At 58.2% G+C, this 20,825-nt stretch overlaps 3 protein-coding genes across 14 annotated transcripts in view; 1 reads left to right on the plus strand and 2 right to left on the minus strand.

The window, feature by feature from the left end:
- Nucleotides 1–10,468, plus strand: part of GRIN1 (glutamate ionotropic receptor NMDA type subunit 1) — a 34,343-nt gene extending 23,875 nt beyond the window's left edge. For 2 of the 12 annotated variants that reach the window (XM_032200456.1, XM_032200445.1), the window contains 3 exons: nucleotides 672–817; nucleotides 2,454–2,705; nucleotides 9,260–10,468. In XM_032200456.1, the coding sequence (XP_032056347.1) occupies nucleotides 672–817; nucleotides 2,454–2,705; nucleotides 9,260–9,328 (467 nt within the window). In that variant the 3' untranslated portion in view covers nucleotides 9,329–10,468. Of the gene's footprint in view, nucleotides 1–671; nucleotides 818–2,250; nucleotides 2,293–2,453; nucleotides 2,706–3,495; nucleotides 3,607–6,132; nucleotides 7,183–9,259 lie in introns of those variants that run through there. The other 10 variants (XM_032200450.1, XM_032200451.1, XM_032200446.1 and 7 more) reach the window with 7 other exon arrangements.
- A 1,446-nt stretch (nucleotides 10,469–11,914) lies between these two features.
- On the minus strand, nucleotides 11,915–14,764 carry LRRC26 (leucine rich repeat containing 26). Its single transcript, XM_032200532.1, is given in 4 exon segments — nucleotides 11,915–12,174; nucleotides 13,015–13,615; nucleotides 13,617–13,760; nucleotides 14,741–14,764. Coding segments are annotated over 4 exon segments (1,029 nt in total).
- A 2,284-nt stretch (nucleotides 14,765–17,048) lies between these two features.
- On the minus strand, nucleotides 17,049–17,555 carry RNF224 (ring finger protein 224). Its single transcript, XM_032200055.1, has one exon. It carries the CDS (start codon nucleotides 17,553–17,555, stop codon nucleotides 17,049–17,051), a length of 507 nt encoding a protein of 168 aa, XP_032055946.1.
- Nucleotides 17,556–20,825: the final 3,270 nt, after the last annotated feature.

Raw genomic sequence — 20,825 nt, forward strand, 5'->3', positions numbered from 1 at the left:
AAAGGGCAGCCCCGAGGAGTGTGTGCTGGACCTGAGCAGGGGAAGAGGGCAGGGGGATGATGACTGATGCAGAGTTTTTTTCTCCTTGGCCCCTCTTTGCAAAGATTAATTTCTCCCAGGTGGGTTCTCTTCCCCCAGTCAGTGTGGCAACACAGGGTTAGTGGTGTCTGAGGGGACCCCACACATGCTGGCATCAGCGAGAATGAGGTGGAGCCTTTTGCTCCATTCCCTGGGATGCAGGGCACTGTGCCACCTCCCCATCCCCAAGTACCAGCCCCAAGAGTCACAGCCAGCTGAAGACAGCATAGAGAGCTCAGCACATGGTGTGCTTCCCTATGCACCAAACAGCAGCACCAGAGCTGGGTCTTTCTGCTGCAAACAGCCCTGGGAACAGCGTCTGCCCCGGTGCGTGGTGCAGCACCCAGCACCCCATGCCTGCCCTGAGCATCCCTGCAGTAGCACCGGTGCCCAGCCAAAAGGAGCTCACACAGATGCTCCGAACCTACCACCTCCCTGCCTGTCACCATGGGTGCCCCTCTGGGACTGTGGGGGGTGGCAGGGGCCGGGGGGCCGGGGTTGGCCAATGCTGCTGGTGCTGAGCGTGATGCAGAGGAAATGAAGTGTCGTGGTGCGATTCCCACTGCCCCATGTAACTTTCCTGCTTATTTCAGGTGTGTTTATGCTGGTGGCTGGAGGTATTGTTGCCGGGATATTTTTAATATTCATAGAAATAGCTTACAAAAGGCATAAGGACGCGCGGAGGAAGCAGATGCAGCTGGCGTTTGCGGCCGTTAATGTGTGGAGGAAAAACCTGCAGGTAGGACAAACCGTTTTTAGAGCAAATCTCCAACAGGTGCGTTTTCCATTCCTTCACCAAATCAGTGAATGCAGAGCTGTGGGCTAGCATGGGCCCCCCTGTCCCCCACCCCGCACCCAGTGACTCTACCAGGCGTTACAGCACTGCTAGTGAGCTGTAGGGCCCTGCTTATCCCCAGGGCCACCCCTGGCCATTGCCACCTCCCATGGGAGGTGTCATTCCCAGCTCTGTCCTGGAGAGAGACCTGGCTTAAATGCCTTGGTTTGTCCTTGGTGGTGCTGGGGACAGGGACCTTGCTCTGCTGGGGACCATGTGCCAGAGCCACATCTTGTCACAGCTGAATCAGCAGTGCCAGCAGCAACTTTTGTAGGCTCTCTGACCTGCTCCAGCCACGCTCACCAGCAGAGGAGGGGAGGGTTAACGTGCAGCCACCAAGCATCCCTGCCCTGTGGTCCTGACCATCCCTGCCCTGTGGTCCTGACCATCCTTGCCCCATGGTCCTGAGCAGCCCTGCCCCAATCGTTCTGAGCATCCCTTCCCTGAAGCCCCCCAGCATCCCTGCCTTGGGCCCCCAAGCACCCCTGCCCTGCAGTCCTGTGAAGAATTGCTCCGGGTTTCTCGATGGTTTCCAGTGCCTGCCCCTCCTGCCCCCCTCCCGGGACTGTGGTTCTCCTGCCGCACCCCAGCCAGTTCATTAAGTGCTCTTGTCACTTGGGGATAAGGACATCTCCCCCCAGCATCTCCCATCCCTGAAGCACCCGGGTGAGGGGAGCCCGGGGGAGTGGTGGTACCTGATGGTGACACAGCCCCAGGCACATCCCCAAGCCTCCCCCCACCCTCGCCGCGCTGCGCCCCCCCAGCTCAGGGACCGCTTGGGTGCTCTCTGCAAACCATCCGGGCTGCGTCCCACCCTTGGGGAAGCAAACCGGCACTCAGAGAGCCAGGCATCCGTCAGGGGACTCAGGGATGCCGCCGCTTGCAGGGCCACTGCCCAAGGGATAGAGCCCCCCGATGGCTGGCCGAGCGCAGTGCGGGGTCCCCGCGGAGCGGTGGGGGCGTGGGGGGTGCTTGGGGGACACCACCTTCCCGAGAGCAGCGAGGGGAACATGAGGCCGGGCTGCTACATCCTGAGAGCTCGCTGGGTTCAGTTCACTGATACGAGTTTCGGAAAAGCCATTTCTTCTTTTTTATTATTATTTATTATTATTATTATTTTTTCCTTTGCTTCCAAAAAGCAGCAGCACCGACGGGGTTAAGGCTGCTGGGACAGAGCACACTAGTCGCACTGCCATTTTTCACTTGCCAACCTTCTAGAAAATACTGCACTGGGTCCTTGGGCAGAGTCTGTGGGACTGTGAGCAAAGCATGCTGCCCTGTGGGGATAAACAGCCTCATGGTAAAGAGCCGTTTGACATTGTAAGACTTTTCCACAGGAGGAAACGTCAGAGCACTAGTATCTGGTACATTGCTAGAAGGTAGGCAAGTGGAAAGATTTATTTGTTAAAACAAACAAACAAAAATAATGTTTTTTGGGATCACAGTTTTGCCATGGCTATTTCCTGAGATGCCATGGAAGAAAAAGACATTTCATTCCATTCATCTTGCTTTCCTTTCCGTTTGTGCATGTCCGCAAAAGAGAGAACTGAGAAGGAGGAGCAAATGTATCCCCGAGCATGCTCTACGCACCAGCGGGATACATTTTGGTTACCCCCGTGCGGTAGCAGAGCCAGACCTGGTCACTCCGTCCCCCGTCGGCAAGGTCACACTCATTGGCACGAAAGCAATTGGGGAGGAATCGTTGTCAGCGCCCGCCGCCGAGCGCGGCCGGTCCCCACGGCTCGCTGCCCCCGCACCGTGGCGGCTGGTGCTCCCAGCCTGCGCCAACCAGGTCCGACTCGCTAACACCAATGGCTACATTTTTCAGTTCTGTTTCTCTTTGAGTTCATCCTGACCCTGATGACATCATAGCGCTAACGCTTTGCTTCCTCCCTTTCTTTTCCTTTTCTTTTTGTTTTGTTTTCTTTTATTTACTTTTATTTTTTCTTCCAGTTTCCTTTTTTCTTTAAAAAAAAAAAAAAAAAACGGTTTTACTTTGGAAAAAAAAACAACAACAACAACAACAAACAACACAACACCACAAACACCAACAACCACGTTCGGCTTTGCACAAACGCATCATTTAAATTTTGGAATACCTTTTTTATGGAATATTCATACAATGACTTCTCTTTCAATGCAGTCCTCTCTCTCTCTTGTGGCACTAGGATTCAGCCTCAGAAAAGGCCCTGAGCAATTTTTTTTTAGTAGTAGGTGCAGCATCTCACCTCTCGGTCTAGGCAGGCTGGCGGTGGAAGCAAGGGACAGGGACAGGCAGAGCACCCCCAGGTGCTCCTGAGGAAGCAAGGTCAGCGCTGCAGGCTGCCGGCAGACACCCAGGAGACGCAGGGCTGCTCCCCAGAGGGGTTCCAGCGCTCCCGACGCGAGGCCGGCCCCGTAGCCATAGCAGTGTGGAGGCCGCGCTGTGCCTGTGGGTCACAGAGGCCCTTGGAGGACTGGGAATGACATCTCCAGTAGCTTTCTCACCCAAATGAAGGACATGACACGGGGCAGTATTCAAGTAGATTTAGCGTTTCCAACAGCACACTAGAGATCTAATCGCTTATACATATTCATTTTAGGATAGAAAAAGTGGTAGAGCAGAACCTGACCCTAAAAAGAAAGCCACTTTTAGGTCCATCACCTCCACCCTGGCCTCCAGCTTCAAGAGACGTAGGTCCTCCAAGGATACGGTAAGAGGAAGAAGAACAATTCTGCCCTCTCTCTTTCTCTCTCTTTCTCTCTTCTGCCATCCCATCGACTGCCACACACCCATCCCGAAGCTGCCAGTGTACATGCATAGCTCATGTTCGTCACCAGTCAGTCAGTCAGTCAGTCATCCCGTGTTCCTGAAAGGATGCTGGGATCCTGGAGGGCAGGCAGGAGGTGCTTTGGAGTCCTGTGATGAGTTGGGAGATGCAACCGAGTTTTTGTTTTGTTTCCGTTTTCTTTTTGCCTGGATGATTTCTGATGTTCCTCTCTGTGCTTTGCTCACCGTACCGGTGCTGACCTCTTGAAACTGATGACATTTTTATTTTCTTTTTCTGTTCCTGAGTGTTCCTGTACCTGTTTGTCATTGTATGCCTAAAAACAATCACCCCAATTTAATTTGGGCACTGTCTCACCTCACCAAGAGCCATATGTGTCACATTCTCTACATGTGATTTTTGTTTGTGACTTAGCATTCGGGACATAGCCCTCGGCACAGGAGGGACAGCTCTCTCTGGTTATCGTCAGCAGCGAAGCCTCTAGAAGAGGCACCATGGCTTGAAAGAGGAGGTTGTTAAAGACCCAGCCTGCTTCAAACCTGGGTTTTCCACCTCGCAGTATCGCTGCTCACATGTAACCAGAGAACGTTTCCAAATAGCTGCCTCTAAAGCCAGCTGTTTCCCCATGTGCAAACGTGTCTGCTCGTGCTGGAGCTTCAGACACGCCAGCGTCAGGGTGGGCTGTTGGTCTGTCGGACTGAGCTGGTGTCCCTCTGCATGTTGCCGTCTGTCGTACGACACTCTGCACTGTGGCTACTCTGTTGTCTCATGTGGATGCGGGCGCTGCGCTGCCCGAACCTCTTGCAGCGGGCTCCCCGCCACAGGCGCGATGCACGGCGGGGACGGGGAGACGCGGTGGGGCGGCCAGTCCCTGGCTGCAGGAACGCGGGGGGGAGCGGCGTGCGATGTCGCAGGGGGTCTCCAGCCACAGCTCTGCGTGGAGGCGGCTGCGTTTGGCACCAGGGCAGGCTCCAACCCCAGCACCCCTGGGACGTGGCCCCGGGGACAGCTGAGCCCTCCACCGGGCCCGGCTGCCACCATCTCGCACAAAGTGCTCCCCCGGCTGTCAAGGGTTTTCCCACATTCTCCTCGCTTGTCCCTGTGCCCAATGGGGAGGACAAGCATCCCTGTCACCTCCTGCACTGCCCCCTGAACCACCTTGTCCTGGTTGTGCCCCAACATCAAGGATGCCCCCGCCCCGCTGCCCCAGGGACCAGACCCCTGAGCTTGAGGGAGGCTTGGAGGAGGGTCTGTGTGGCCAGACCCCAACCAGGGGAGAGGAGGAGAGGTGGAGTGGATGGGGTGGCGAGGAGAAAGTGGGGAGTGAGAAGAACCATGACAAGGAGGGACTGGTGGGGAGAAAAATCTGCAGGGAGAGCTGTCAAGGGAACCCTCAGCCTGGCCAGAGTAGACCCCATGTTTTTGTCTCCAAAATTTAGCAAACCAAGGGGAGCTGGCCTAGGAGAGTAGGAGCATCACAGCAAAGTGGGCACCAGAGAAGACACATGCCTACCACAGGCACGTGAGCAGTGCCAGGAGAGGGGACCCCATGGCTATGGCCATGCCCTCTCCTGGTTGCCTGCTCGCTCCCCCAGGAGCAATGGGGCACCCCAGTACCACCTCCAACACCCTGCTCCCTCCCCAGGGATGCATCCTGGGTCTGATCCTGCTTCTTGGTGCAGCATCCATGACCTCATGCCACCCCACCACCCAGGGCTAGGAGCTGGCCAGGTCCAGGGACCATCTACACCAGAGGCTCCAGAAGATGGCATCCCACTCTGGTGGCAGCTGCAGCTGTGGGGCAGCTATGGGCAATGATGCCCCACTGTCTAGGAGTCTGTTGCAGTCCTCTGTGTGCCATGAGGTGGCATGGCTGGCCCCAGCATGTGTTCTGAAGGGGGGACAGGCTAGTTGGGCCAAGAACAGGCCAGCAGGACCAAGATCCAAGCCAACGGGGCCAAGACTGAGGCTAGCAGGTCCAAGACCTGCCTATTGCAGAAGGCCCACAGTGGAGCAAGCTTTGTGGTGATGTTGGGCAGGCCCGCTGGTTGCTCCATGGGGTGAGTGACCAACGGGAGGGTGCTGTTACCAGTTCACATCACAGCCTGCCTTTTGGTGCCCCCAGCTTCAATGCAGCAGCCCTGGCTCAGAGACCCCAATGCCCTCCTGCTGTGGAAGGCCCCATGAGTACATAGCATGCGGGGACACATTGCCTGGGGTCCTTGTAAAGGCGAGAAAGCAGTGAGGTGCTCTGTTTTGTGATGCTTGGCAGAGCCGCAGGCCCACACCAGGTCTCAGTTGGGCAAGGCTTGAGAGCCCATGGGGCTGGAAGGCCAGGCTGACCCCGGCCCCATGGGCTCTCCTGGCTAGCAAGCAAAAGATACAAACCTGGTGGCCTTGCTTCTTCCCTTTTCGTTGTCGGGAGTTTTAAAAATGGATTCTGCTCTGCAGCCCTGCAGAATGGTCCCTCAGGAGTGCCAGAGAGACAGGCTGGCACCATGGAGCCAAGACAGCCCTGGGAAGCTGCCACCCCACTCTGAACGTCCTAGCGCCCACCATCACCCGAGCTGCACAGCCTCTCCGCGGCACATCATCCCCACCGCCCCAGGAGGAGATGCATGTGTTCCCCATAGGCAGCTCCTGCAACTCGAATAGCACTCGCAGAGCTGACGTACTGCCATCCATCGCAGCCACCCACGCTACTGCAACCCCACAGAAGCCATGTGAGACGCATAAACCACACAGACACCTTCCGAGCCGGCATATTTCGTACAGACACGTAACGAGACGCACAGATCCCTTAGCCCCCACTGCAGATGTCATCAGCCCCCGCAGCCCCACTGCCAGCCCGCGGGCCCCCAGACACAGCACGACACACGTCCCACGTCACCGCCAAGCGAGGGCCCCGCCAGCATGGGGACGATGCCAGAGCTGGTCGAGAATCGAGGGGGTTCATGGAAAAGGTCACCTTTTCAGTGAAAGATCAGCCATTCCAAAACCAAGTGCTTTTTGGCTGAAAAAGAACCTAGTTTTTGGCCCCAAACGAACAAATGTAGGCCAAAGACAACAATATTTTTTTTTAAAGGAAAGTTGACATTTTCTACAGCAAGATTGCATTTAGCTGGAATCCTATTACTTAATTGAACAAAAAAAAAAAAAAAAAAAAAAAAAAAAAAAAAGAAACCCAAAATTCTTCCAGAAAATCTTCCACCAGCCAGGGACTACAATATGAGCCCAGAAGCCCAGATTAGGTTGAAGTCATTTTTAAAGACATATTAAGTTCTTGTCTATATTTTCTTCCTGGTGTCATTTAAAGTTTTTGGTGCCTTCACTTCACTTCCATACCTTAACATGTTTGAGTCTCTTCTACGGTTAATATTGATTAATTTCTTGGCTTTATAATGTTTGGTTTGGGGATAATTGCACCATCCCTGTAACATCATTTACCCTAAATTACTGATATGTGCTTCTAGCATTAGTTCTACTTTAACATAATTTTGATATGACAGTTTTCTTGTTTTTTTTTTTTTTTCTTCCTTTTTTTTTCCTTTTTTTAATATTAAAAACTGCATGCATGAACTCTACACAAAAAAAAAAAAAGTAAATGCGAATGTTACCCTGTGATAACTCTGTGATTGGAGGAGATATGCTTTCAAACCCAAAGCCATGCTCTTGTATTGCAATTTTCCTGGCCAGCCCCCCCCAGATCACTTGGTGGTGTCAGTGTCTCCCAAAGCTGTGCAGAGAGGCCAGAGCACCCCCGCCCCCCTGTCAGACCTCCCCCTGCCACCCCACAGCCACGTGTACTGAGACACATGCACCCACACGCACACACGGCTTTTTTCCTGGTTGCGTCAGGCCGGTAGCACAGGGTATTTAACAAAGGACCTTTTCTTCTGCCCGTATGTGTTTTTTTTTTGTTACTTTTTTTTTCTTTTCATTTTTTCTCTGGAGCTCGTCCTTCAGCAGAGGCTGGCACCATCTCCTCTGGGTACCCGCCCAGCCTCTTCCCTCTCCAAGTCGTCTCCTCCCCATGGGGCTCCAGCCCCATCCCATGAGCTTCACTGTGGCAGCCAAGATTTTGGCAAAGAGGGGCGGCTGCACCCCTCTAGGAAGAGGCATGCTTTTAGTGGACCAGCAAAATGCAAGAAAAAGCTCCCCAGTGTGACAGAGCAATTTGTCTGAGCAAAATCACCAGGAGATGGCCAAGGTGTTGCCACTCAGCGAAGCAATGAGGAATTTCATATCGGCTCCATTTTGATAGCAGTTGGTCCCCTACATGAATGAGCAATCCCAAGAGTTGTTCCTTCAGTGGCAGTGTGTCTTCACCACGTGCACTGCAGGGATGGGACTGTGCTGGCTCCAGCCCCTGCCCCAGCAGCTCCCTGTTAAGGTGCTGGGGTCATTGTGAAGCAAAAAACCATGCAGATGAGCCCCGAGGAGCCCACACCATGCTTCGGGGGCCACTAGACCTCCCTGCACAGGCTGTAAGGCCACACAGGGTAGCCACAGTGCTAGAGCCACCAGCAGCAGTGCAAGGGCCACAGTTGCCACCAGGAAGCAGAGGATGGGTTAAATCCTGTGAAATCCTAAAAACCAAGGAGTCTCTGGAAACCCAGCAAACCAGCAGCCCTCCTAGGTGCACGGCCAAGCCAATATAGAGGAGAGGATCCATGTAGCAGCAGGAGACCCACCGAGTCCTCCTGCCCAAGTTAGGTTCCCAAAGTGGTGGCAGATGCATTTGTGTCACCCATTTAGGGCTTGGAGCTAGGAGAGGGAGAGGAAGGACATATGGAAGAAGATAGGGAGGAAATAACTGCCCAGCTATAAGCCCCTGCCTGAGGAGGAAGGGCTTTTTTTTCCTTTTTTTTTTTGTTTTTTCTTTTTTCTCTTTTTTTTTTTTTTCCTTTTTTTTTCCTTTTTTTTTTTTTTTCTGGATGGTTGAGGGGTTTTTCTGCTCTCCCTGCTTGCTTGCTGGTGGGACCGCTGCTGGGGAGGTCTTTCCCGGGGGTGTTGGCCGGGCCCCACTGCGAGGAGCGCAGAACCCCAGATCCAGGCCACGTCTCCAGCACAGGCTGCATTCTCACATTAGCTAGTGATGCTACAGCTAGTCACAAATCACCCGCACGGCACAGCTCCTCACCTGCATAGAAGGATAGTGAGAGCAGGGGCACTCGAGCAAGGAGGTGCAACACCCTGGCCTCAAAGCACAGCTTGAGCTGGCACCAGCCAGACCCTCCAGCCATGGGCGTGGCTGTGGGCTAGGCTGGGGGTTCACTGCTTTTCTCCTGTAGCCATCCCCATGTAGGGGTGGCTCCGCAGGCGACACGGCCGCCGTGCACTGTGCCCTGCTCCTGGGTGTCCTTCCCATAGGCCGTAGGGTGCTTGGAGAGCGTCTGCAAGGACCTCTGCACGAGCCCACACTGGGCAGGGGGCCTCAGCCAGCACCAGGTCTGGAGCCATTGCATCCACCCCAGAGACATCCCGTAGGGACACAGGGGGTGCAAGGAGGCGTGGGGGCGAGTGCCATGACTGCCTAACACTTCTCTCTCCTTGTCTGTGTATTTGTGTGTTACAGCAATACCATCCCACCGACATCACCGGCCAGCTCAACCTCTCCGACCCCTCCGTCAGCACTGTGGTGTGACCTGCTCCCCGGGGGCCATCAGCCCTTGCCCAACACAGCGGAAAGGCACAGCCAGGACTGCCTGTCAAGGGACACTGATGGGTTCTTCTGGGTGAGACGGGAGGAAAGCATCCTTCATCCATACACAGTGACTTCATTGTATATCTCCCTCCCTCCCTAGGCCTGCTGCCATATTCATGCCCCAAAATGCACGGCAGAACCAGGACAGGGTTTGGACTTCTCTGTACAGAGATAATCACTTCCAACCAGTGCTGTTGTTGATCAGTATTGCCACTGGCCAGCTACGTGCAAGGGGAAAGGACTTCAAAGGGACATGGTGCCTGCTCTCCCACAGTAGCAGGGAAAAGCTGGTGCCAGACTGCAAACCCGTGCTTCACCTCACTGGCTGCGTGTTCTCCGCAGGTGCATAGCTCCCGGAGCACCCAGAGCTGTGCTGGTGGAGCAGCCCATGTAGTTCAGCAGCCCAGGGACGTGCTTCTGCCGTGCCATGCTCCACCACCACCACAGCAGGGCTGGGAGATGTGCGCCCTGCTCCTGGCCAAGGGATGAGCCCCCCGGTCCTCCCCTCCATCAGCCCCTGCTCAAAGCCTATGGTACAACTGAACGTGGTGCTCTGGAGCTCACAGCACGCTGTCATACAAGATCCTGGCTCCCCACATCTCTGCACACCAGCCATCCCCACGGCCTGGCCACAGCCAGCACGTAGCTCCCACACTACAGCCATCCTGGCCAGGAGACATGGCAAAACAGGTCCTGGCTCAAGAGGAGGTGACCAAACAAGACTGCCTGGAGCCCTCCTCCTGTGGGCACTGTGCCCACGTGCCAGCCCCCCAGTCTCCCTCCAGGCAGGCACCACAAGTGGCTGTGGACACCCCAGGGCTGGGGAGCAGAAATCCCACCTGCAATTTGGTACCAAGCCCCAGCGTCAAGAACCACCTTCTCCTTGCTGCAGCCAAGCAGATGGGGCAGATGGGGCCAGCAGGATTTTTGGAGGGCAGCTGGGGTCTGTGAGCATCGTCCCACTGGCTGCAGTGGTTCCATCAAGTTCATCTTGCTCCAGCTGAGAAATCGAGTCCATTCGACTTTATACGTCAGTGTAACATTAATACCAAGTTTTTGCAAGAGCTCAGTAAAGTCTAGACTGGATCACGGGCTGGCTTTATTGCCTCTGTCTGTCTCTGCCTGCCGGCGGAGCTGGCTGGGAGCCCTGCGCTGAATCAGGGCCTCACCCAGCATTGCTGCAGGGCGCGCGAGCAGAAAAGGTGGAGGGATGGGGAGGGACGGAGCAGGGGGGACAGGAGCTGCAGGGAGGACTGGAACAGGATGTTGCTATTCGGGGCTGGCCAGCATGGGGCCAGACCTGGGCTGAAACCACCTAAATGCCAGCCCCTTGCAGCCTGGTTCTCACCCTCTGTCCAGAGGAAAACTGGGGTGAGGCCGCTGAGTACATGTTTCCCTGGCCACCCCTGGGTGGTGGCAGCAGCCATCTCCTCGCTGTGCCACTGGCTCCTGCAGGACCCCCCCTGCACCCACGTGCTCCGTGTGTGGACGAGCAGAGTGATGGGCACAGCAGTATCCCCAGTGCCCGTCCCCATCCCCTCCAAGGCTTTTTCTTTGTGATGCCCAGTCTGTGGCCACGATGGCTTCTTCAGCTTTGAGCCCTCGGGCAGGACAACTGTCCCCCTGGGAGGAGCAGGCAGGGGCAGCAGGGCTCAGGGGATGACGGAGGATGACAGGCAAGGCCCTGGCTCCACATGGGAAGCCCAGGCCTTCTTGAGCAGGCCCACATGCACACTGGGCTGTTCTCTGTCTTGGAAATAAAGATGAGAGCAAGTCACAACATTTGATTTATTCTCTTATTTAACCTCCACTGAGAGCTTGCCAACAGACACATTGACCACATCTCTGGCCTGTACCACAGCTCTTGCACAGGCATGAGATCATTTCTATGCCGCAGGAGCTAACGGGGAGGTTGACACTCATGGCTGTCTCATTATGGCTCTTACTGCCTCGTGGTGGGTAGGAACTTGTGCCAGAAGGGACTGTTGGGGGTTGACCTCTTCAACCCAGCTTGTACTTTCCTTTGCTGCATGGAAGCTCTGGAGTTCCCTCAAAGCACCCAGAGATCCTCAATTGCACAAACAGGCCTATGGAGAGCTTTGTGACACAACAAAAGTCCTTCTGGAGACACAGAAAAGGCACTGAGAGGCTTTGGGGCACCAGAAGGCACCCAGAGACTCATGGAGTTCACCAAAAGGCACAGGGAGGTAAACGGTGCACCCTGAAATGCACTCAAGAGCCTTGGGGAGCAAAGGGGCAGGAGAGGGTGAGCCAGAGGAAAAGGATCAGCAGCCCCCCTTGGGAAGGGGCTGTGCAGGTCTGGGGGTGACCTGAGGGAGCCTCCTGAGGCGGGGAGCAGTGCTGCAGCGGGGCCGAACTGGAGGTGGTGGGGCAGAGCTCAGGGATTCCTCAGGGCCCCAGGGAGGAGCAGGAGCACTCTGCAGGAGCAGGGCATCCGTTCACTGCTCCACAGGGAAACCTTCACAATAGCTGGGTGCAGGCCCTGCCCAGGGCTGGTGGTCCTGCTCAGTGCCCCCTGCAGAGAAGGGGTCTTCTACAGAAGCGGGGTTCCTTGCGCAGGTGCTGGTAAATGACCACGATGCAGCCCATCAGGGTGCAGAAGATGATGCTGGCCAGGAAGGAGGACAGCCCGAGGAGCAGGAAGGTGGCATAGTGCTGGGCAGACAGTGGGGTCTCCTGGCACTGCCAGAAGGACTCATTCCTGAAGGCCATGATCGGGTATGTGCTCAGCTGCTCCGGGAACACGCACTGGAGCGAACTCTCCTCTGGAAGAGAAAAGCAGTGGTGGTGGGCACAGGGGGCAACTGGGTGCCAGGGACAGGAGGACATGGGGCAGGTCTGTATGGGACAGAGCGGGCCAGGGCAGGAGGACAGGGACTGTGGTGCCACATTGGCCGAGATAGCCCAGGGCAGGGCACAAAGGGCACAGTGAGGGTCCAGGACTCATGTATGTCCTGCGCCTTGGGGAGTGGGATGGGACAGGGAGCTGGGCGCAGTGCTGGGCAGGACATGACAGGGCAGGAGAGGAAGGGGCAGGCAAGGCAGTGGGGCTGGCTCCCTGGGGACAGGCATGGGCAGCAGTGAGCAGCCAGCCTGGAGATGCCACAGAAAGCCGCCCCAGTGCAGGCAAGAGGCACGGGAGTGGGTGGCAGCAGAGGGAGAGACCCCCGCTGGCAGAACTGCTTCTCGCCAAGGCTCACAGAGGAAGAAATGCAGGATCAGACCCATTCTCCTGATGGCACTGGGGAAGGGGCTGGAGGAACTGAGTCCTGGCCAAGTCAGGGGTGATGCCCACCCCTCAGGTGCCCATTGCCCGTCACCCCTTGCCCTCCCTGTGGCAGGACTGGTGCCTCTGCTGGGGACAGCGCTGTGTGCCGTTACCCAGTCTGCCTCTGCAGGAAATCCCTGCTGGTGACCAGAAACCAGCCACCAGCCACTGGAGGGTGGCACCAGGAACCAGACCCAGGGAAAAATCCACCCAAGTGGGGCTGGCTTCTGGGAAACCTTGCTGCACCCACAGGGACCCCATCCCCACAGACCCATGGCCTGGCAGCAGTTGGGGATGACGAGCAAGGATGGAGCAGGTGGGGGCTCGGAGCACTCACCTGGCACTTTGTCCCTGTTGTGACCAAGCCAGCGCCAGAGGGGCAGGATGCTGCAGGAGCACACCCAAGGGTTCCCATGCAGGAAGAGCTCTTGGAGCTGGGGCAAGGCACTCAGCACCCCAGCCCCCAGCTCCTCCAGCCTGTTCTGGCCCAGGTTGAGCGTGGCCAGGCTGCCGAGAGGCAGGAAGCTCTCGGGGCTCAGCGTGGTCAGGTAGTTGTTGCTTAGATCCAGCTCCTGCAGCGCTCCGAGCCCCACCAGCGCCTGCCTGTGGATCATCCCCAGTTGGTTATGGGGCAGGCTGAGCCGCAGCAGCACCGGCAGGGAGGGGAAGGAGTGTGCCCTGAGCACAGCGATGAAGTTGTAGCCAAGCAATAGGGTGCTGGTGTTGGTGGGCAGGCGCGGCGGCACCTCGTGCAGGGCGTGCTGGCGGCAGTCCACGTCCCCTGCCAAGCAGCGGCAGGGGGGGGGGCACGCAGGTGCGGGCAGCGGGCACAGGAGGAGCAGGAGGGCCAGCACGGTGCTGGGGCCCCTCCACACGCCCATGGCTTCCCACCCACGCAGAGAGGGCTCCCCGTCCTCCAGCATCAGGGTTCCCCCGGGGACAGGGTGTCCAGCACCCCTCGCCTTGCCCAGCTGCTCGATCCTGCCCGGCACCCTTGGGTGTGGTGAGCGGGTGGACACGCACAGCTCCCGGTAGCTCTGTGCATTCCCCACCGTGTGCTGTGCGGGGTGGAGCTGCGCTTCTCTTAGGAAATATTTTTGCAGTGATGCCTGCCCTGGCAAGGTGTGGCTGTGCCCTCGTCCCTCCCCCCTCCAGGCATCGCTCCAGCCAGGTAAGCAGCCAGCTCCGTCCAGCCCGCAGTTAGCTGCTTGTGGGCACCGCAGCCTGGGGAGGTGGAAAAAAACAAACACCTCCTGGCCTTCATCCTCCCCATGGGGCAACCTGCCATGCACAGAGGACCCAGGGCCGCGTAGCTGGCTGGGAAGGGACAAAGCTTCAATCATACTGTTGGCAAGTCTAATGCTGTCCCTGCCATGCCCAGAGGTTCTTGGTGGGGAGCCCTTGGCCAGGATCTCTTTGCCCCTAGCAGGAGACCACAAGTGAGAAGGGTTGGGATGTGACCCCCACCCAAGAAGGCATGAGGAAGGTAACTGTGCCGGGCTGCTGCCACCTGAAACTTGCTCGGCCTGGCCTTGGCGTGGCAGTGCCGGCACTGGAGGGCTCAAAGTCTGCCTCCACTCTGTTTACACCTGCTCCTGTTTGAAAGCCCCGCAGCAGGAGCTGCAGAGGGGAGGTGCCAGCCCTCCCTGTCAGGGCTCCAGGGACCCCAGGGGACCAGAGGACCTCATCCCACCCTGCCCAGTGATGGAACAGGGGTGCTCTTGTGGCTCCTTTGCCTCTTGGGACTTGGGGCACCCCTGCCCCATGGCAAAGAGGCTGAGAGGCAGCAAAGCAGCGTGTGCCTGTGCCCCCAGCCAGATCCCGGATGTTCCCAGACCCAGGAGCAGGCAGACCGGTTTATTAATAGCCTCCAGAGGAGCTTTGGTTTGTTTATCTACCCTGCGGCAAACTCAGTTTGCTGCATTAATCCCCATCTGGAAATAATTCAGAGGAATCCTCCAGTCCAGCCCAGCCCCACAGGGCTGTGCAGCTCCAGCTCACCCGCAGCACCCCAGGCTGTATGGGGACACAAATTCTCAGGGTCCCAGTGCACTCAGAGGTACTTTGTCCACTGTCGTTTTCGTCATTTTTGAAGTGCAAAAATTGCCAAGGAAAAAAAAAAATGCTGTGAAAAACAAGGTCATTTACTGATTTTGTGCTCAGAGAACCCAGGAGGCTGTGAAGCAACCCAGCACCCTTCTCTCACTGCCACCCTGCTGCACACCCCGTTGGCACATGGCAGAAGAGGGTGGGGGGGTCCTGCAACCCAGCAGACCCAGTGTCCCCACCACTGTCCCTTCTCTTGCCCCATGAAGTTCTCTGCAGGGTACCAGGCTCCTGGCACCCCCAGCAGCTCAGCCCTTTGAGGGCCTTTCAGTGCCCTCTTCTCTGGGCAAGGGACACAGCACCTGCAGGTCTTCGTCCCCATGCACTTCTCCCCGTGGCGATGCCTCCCCGGAGGAGGTTTGGGGCTCCACAGCCCAGCACAGCCCCAGAGCCAGCACCAGCCCTCAGCATCCCCTGACCTAGCGGGGGCTGCCAGAGCAGTCCCCATGGCACGGGCAGGGGGAGGGAGTCAGGGTGCCCAGTCATCGTGCTGAGACCATTCCCAAATGCAGAGGCAGAAAAACTCCGGAGCCCGGCCACTGACTGCTCATAGCACAGCTCTCCAGCTTGCTCCTGGCGCTGAAGGGTTCCAGGGTGGTGGCAGAGACCAGGAGCTGTGGCTGGGGGTGGGGAGCCGTGGGTCCTTGCTGCCTTCCACCACCAAAGGGCTGGAGCCAGGTGCTGGGGTGAGCACAGAGCCTCGCCAGCAGGATCCTGGCAGGATGGGACCCATCTCCTCCTGGGGGCACCAGCACCGGCGTGGTGAGACTGCAGCTCTTTCAGAAGCAGCACACTCGGTGCCTCCAGGGCTTTGCAATCCCTGCTGGGGACACCTTGCTGGGGGTGGGCTCAGCTCCCACACAGCCCCTAGCATCATCCTCACCACCACAGTTCCCTCAGGGTCCCTGTTCCCAGGGATTGTCCCTCACAGGAGCACAGCACAGCCTCTGCTCAGGCAGGTCTCCATGCCCAAACCTGCGACAGGGACGGTGAGCCCCTGGGCAGCATGAAGATGGAGGGGAAGGCACCTTAGGACTCCAGGACAGCTTTTTTCACATCCTTGAATATTTTAAGTTATTGCATTTTTCCACATAATTAGAGATCCGAGGCTGGCAGGTGCCAGCACCATGGCAGGAAGGAGTCCCCACAGCACACCACGCTCATGCCAGCCCCCTGGGCACCCCTGCCTCTGCCCTGGGGCATCCCTGGAGCCTGCTCTGCCTGGGCACAGCTCAGGGCTCTGACTTTTTTACGGCATGTGACACCAAGTGGCAGAACTGTGAATGGGCACTGTGCACAGCGTGGGCACTGTGCACGGCAAGGGGACAGCTGAGCACCAGCACACAGGGTCATGAAATCACCGCGGTGCCTGACACGGGGATGTTGTAAGAGCTCATGAATTGCACGGAAAATGGATGCAGAAGCTGGACTCTGAGGAAGGATGGACTCTGCAACCCCTCTCCTCCCAACCCAAGAACTGTATTAACATTACCCTCGTGCACCCCTGCCTCCCCCCCCCCCTCTCCATTTTGCCTCTGCTAACCCCATATGGTGCTGGAGTAAAACAGCTGGAGGCCAGATCAATTCAAAGAGCTGGAGCCATGAGCTGTGGTCCCCAGTGACCCTGTCATCCTCAGTTTTAACTATTCACCTGCCCCACAAAGCCCAAATTTCTCATGCAAATGGCCAGTAGAGCAAACACTTAAAGAAAAACAGTTGGACAAAGCAGGTCACTTCTCCCTGCTCTGGGGGCAGGGCTTTCCCTGGGCTAGCATGAGGCTGACTTAACAAATACAACCAACAGGTGCAGCACAGCAGGTGTTTAATAGATGTGTTGGATACTCCCCAGAGCATCTCTGCATTGCTGCGCTGTGCCAGGCTCCTGCACCCCCTGCCTTGGTGAAGGTGTCCCCATCACATATCTGCATGCACAGGAAAAGCTGGGCACCAGCAAGCCCTGGGTCAGGCACCAGAGGACACCTGTGATGGTTGTACTAGGTTTTGGAGTTGTCAGGATGAAGGGTGGAAATATCCTCTTCCCCTCCTATTGCACCCTAAATCCCAGCAGGATAGAGAGCAAACCCCGAAAAAGCTGAATCCCTTCCTAGGCTACGGGGACAGCCCCACCACAACCGTCCACACATGGGCCTGGGGCATGGCATGGCATGGGGTCCCCAAATCGTGAGACCCTGGCAGCTCAGTATGTGATGATCCACTGAGCCATGCCAAGCCTGCCCACATGCTGCTGTTCCCATGTCCCACAACTCAGCTCTCAAAATCTGCCGTCACCCCGCAGCAGATGCATGGCCGGCAGCAGCCGCAGCGTGGGAAGGGGGCCTGGGGCACCGCATCTTGGCACAGCCCCGATGGCTGCTGCGTGATTGCTGGCTCCTTGCACGAGCCCTTGGTGGCCGTGTCTGGCAGGGACCGTCCAGCCACCCGGGGCTGCTCCTTGTCAGCCTTGACGGCGAGGAAGGTGGCCAGGTCGAGGTCGAGCATGGTGACGCCGCCGCGTGGCGTGGGCGTATTTTGGCGGCACTGCGGGCAGGGGATCCAGCGCTGCTCGTTGGCGATGGTGTCCAGGCGCTTGAGGCAGGTCTGGCAGAACGTGTGGCCGCAGTACAGCCGGCGTGGCAGCCGGCTGCACAGGTCGTAGGAGGAGTAGCAGATGATGCACTCGACCCTCTGGCTGCCCCGGCTTGGCGTGCACGAGTTCGCCTCAGTGCGTGGCCCCATGTCCTCGGCCCTGGGGCTGCCACCAGCCTGGGACATGCTGGGAGGGGAGGGGAGGGCAGGAGGAGATGTCAGCCCCATGGCTGGGGCAGGGAGCAGGGTGTGGGGTGCTACCTCCACGTGCACGTTTCAAGGGAGATGGGGACCAGTCACACGCTGTGGGGGCAGTAGTGGGTTGCTGGAGGTATCAGGGTTCCTGCCCAACAGCCCTGCCTGCCCTGCAGCCAGCCCTGCCCCTCTGGGGTGAACCCCATCCAGGGGGATTCCTTATCCCAGCGCCACCCTACATGGCTCTGCTGAATGCCCCTTCCCTCCCACAGGGGCTGGGGGCGGCCAGGCCTCATCTGCCTGCCCAGGGCTGCGGGGGCTCTGGGCCAGTGGGCATCATGGGGTGGGAAGAAGGTAGGAGCAGCAACCTGAGGGCCAGGCCATGCAACCTTCGTGACAGCCTTGGGCACCAGCCCGTGGATGTCAGCAGCAGGGGGCAAGCATGCAGACTGGTGGGAAGGAGTCCAGTGACATCTCAGGGTACCCTCCAGCATGTCTGCAACCCTCTCCAAGGGGCCACCAGGACCCCACACCTTCCCCACTGGTGACCTTGAGCATTTTGTTTGGTGTGGGCACCCACTTCTCCCCCCAACCCTGTTCTCCATCCCTACCTGGGTTGCTGTCCTCCCCAGGACCTCAGGGGAGATGGCAGAGGGGCTGCAGCATCCCAAGGGGCCGTGGCAATCCTGGGAGCAGCATCAGGGTCCCAAGCAGCTCCCTGCCAGGTCCCAGCAGCCGCGGGTGGCTGCATGGTGGGAAGGGGCTCACCTTTCAGGGGCAGGCACGCTATCGGATCTGCTGCTGGGAAGCCAAGCCTGGGAGATTGAGTTACAAGTGCCTGGATAACAAAGACCTCCGAAATTGAAGCCCTGCCTCCCTCCCTGGGAGTGTTCATTAGCCACCCGCTCTGCCTCATTAGCAGAAGGCTCTGTCCCTGCAAGGTCGGGCGTCACTGTGTGTGGACATCAGCTGTGCCCGGGCAGCAGCGGTGGAGACCTCCCTGTCCTTGGCCACCACGTTTGGGCAGATGTCAGCCAGCAGAAGCCTGACCACTCTGCAGACTCCCTGGGACATGCACAGCCAGCACATCCCCAGGTGGCCCGGGCTGCGGGGACAGCTGTGACCCATGGGTGAGGACACAGCAAGGGTCCAGGCTTGGGGGAACTGGGGCTGGCAGGGGGGCACGAAGGCTGCAGCCTGTCGCGTGGCTCCAAGGGGGCAGCACCCACGTGTGGGGCGGTGCAGGGGAATGGGGACCCTGTTCTGTGCCTGGGGGTGACAGCTGCGAGGGAAACCAGCTGGGGTGTGAGGGGGGCTGGAGCTGGGAGAGGTGGGGGAAGGAGTAGGGCACCCAAGCTGTCCTCGACCTCCAGTGCCTTGCTGACCGTGGGGATGGGCGTGAAGGCAGCACAGCACAGCGCAGCACAGCTCTTTGCTGGTGGCAGCAGCTCAGAGGGGCTTGGTGCCTGCAGGCTGACCGGGATCAGGGTGACACTGCGGCTCAGCTTCTCCAAGAAAGCCACCAAATCCATGTCCATGCCCTGTTCCTGCTCTTCCTCCTGGGACTGCAGAATCTAGCATTGAGTTCCTTGGCTCTGCTGGGGATGATGCTCATCAGCAGGTAATGCTGGGGAGATCCCGGCACTCCCCGGTGACACCCGCAAGGTCTGTGCTGATGCATGACCCAGGGGTGGCGGCAGGCAGTCCCCGCAGCACCAGCCCCTGCACGACCCTGGGGCCAGCAGCGATGTCACAGCCCCAGCAGGGAGGGTGCTCAGAGCAGAGAAAGAGGATTTGGGGGACGAAGCCAGGATACTGGAGGACAAATGCCTGGGCCGGAGCGCGCAGCACTTCTGCCTGCGAGCAGGAGAGGGCAGCAGGCAGCAGAGCAGGCAGGAGCGGGGTGCCACGCTGTCCCCATGGTGTCCCCACGCTGTCCCCACGCTGTCCCCACGCTGTCCCCACGCTGCTGGGGCTCCTTGGCAGAAAGAGGCAGGGGTTTGGGGCCAGACACCGAGTTCCTCACCGGGACTCTGCGGAAAGACTCAGCTCAACCCTGACCCTGTGCAGGGCAGCAGAGCTGGCAGCACAGCAGCTTCGGGCTCGCTATCTCGACATGCTCCATCACAAGTGTCCCAGGCAGCACCCGGCAGGTGGGACCCCACTGCCAGGGACCAGGGGCAGGACATGGGGTGGCACAAGGTACCCAGGGGACCCTGCAGGCCGGCAGCATTTGTCCCCATGTGTGCTGGGGCAGGGCTGGACACACAGATGGCACTGTGACTTCCATCCAAGTCCGATGTGTCCAGGGATGTCCACGCATCCAGATGCCTCTGGATGTCCCACATGTCCCAGAGCTGGCAATAAGTCATTCTCCTGTCCAAAGCACCATCATGGCCCAGCTCACTGGCCATGCAGTAATGTGTGCAACCCAACAGGCATCATTTGGGGCGTATGAAGTTAAACCCAAAACCACTACACACGTGGGGGTGGGCTTGGTTGTGTGCACACCCAGGGTACCCATGGCACTGCCTGGTGAGGAGGGGTAAGAAGGGGCAGAGAGCCATGGACCTGGCACAGGAACCTCCTGAGGTTCCCCAGGGAGAGAGGTGCAGAGTCCTTCCCCCCGGGGAGGAAAAAACACGGCCCCAGGACGTGCTGGGGGCACCCAGCTGGAAGCAGCCTGGCCAGAAGGGCCCTGCTGGGCACCAAGCTGACCCTGAGGCAGCAACCGGCCCTCCCTCGGGACAAAGAAGGCAGGGAATGGTGCCCTGGGCTGCATTAGGGAAAATAATACCCACAGGTGGGGGGAGGTGATCCTTCCCCTCTTTCAGCACTGCTGAGTCCACCCCCTGAGGGCTGGGTCCCACTCAGGACTCCCCAGAACAAGAGACCTGGAGCAAGTCCCCCAAAGGGCTATGGAAATAAGCAAAGACCTGGAACCCCTCTGCTGTGAGGAGAGGCCGAGAGAGCTGGGACTGCTCAGCCTGGGGAAGAGGAGGCTCAGGGGGATCTCATCAGTGCCTAGAAATGTTTGGAGGGAGCCCGCTCTCATCAGTGGTGCCCAATGCCAGGACAAGAGGCAGTGGGCACAAACTGGAGCACAGGAGGCTCCCTCTGAACACCAGGCAGCCCTTCTATGCTGTGCAGGTGACAGGGCACTGTCACCGGCTGCCCAGAGAGGTTGTGGAGTCCCCTCCTTGGAGATCTTCAGGGCCCTGCTGTTGGGCACCCTGCTCCGGGAGGCCCTGCTGGGGCAGG

Source organism: Aythya fuligula, chromosome 19, assembly GCF_009819795.1.
Source record: "Aythya fuligula isolate bAytFul2 chromosome 19, bAytFul2.pri, whole genome shotgun sequence".
Lineage (NCBI taxonomy): Eukaryota > Metazoa > Chordata > Aves > Anseriformes > Anatidae > Aythya > Aythya fuligula.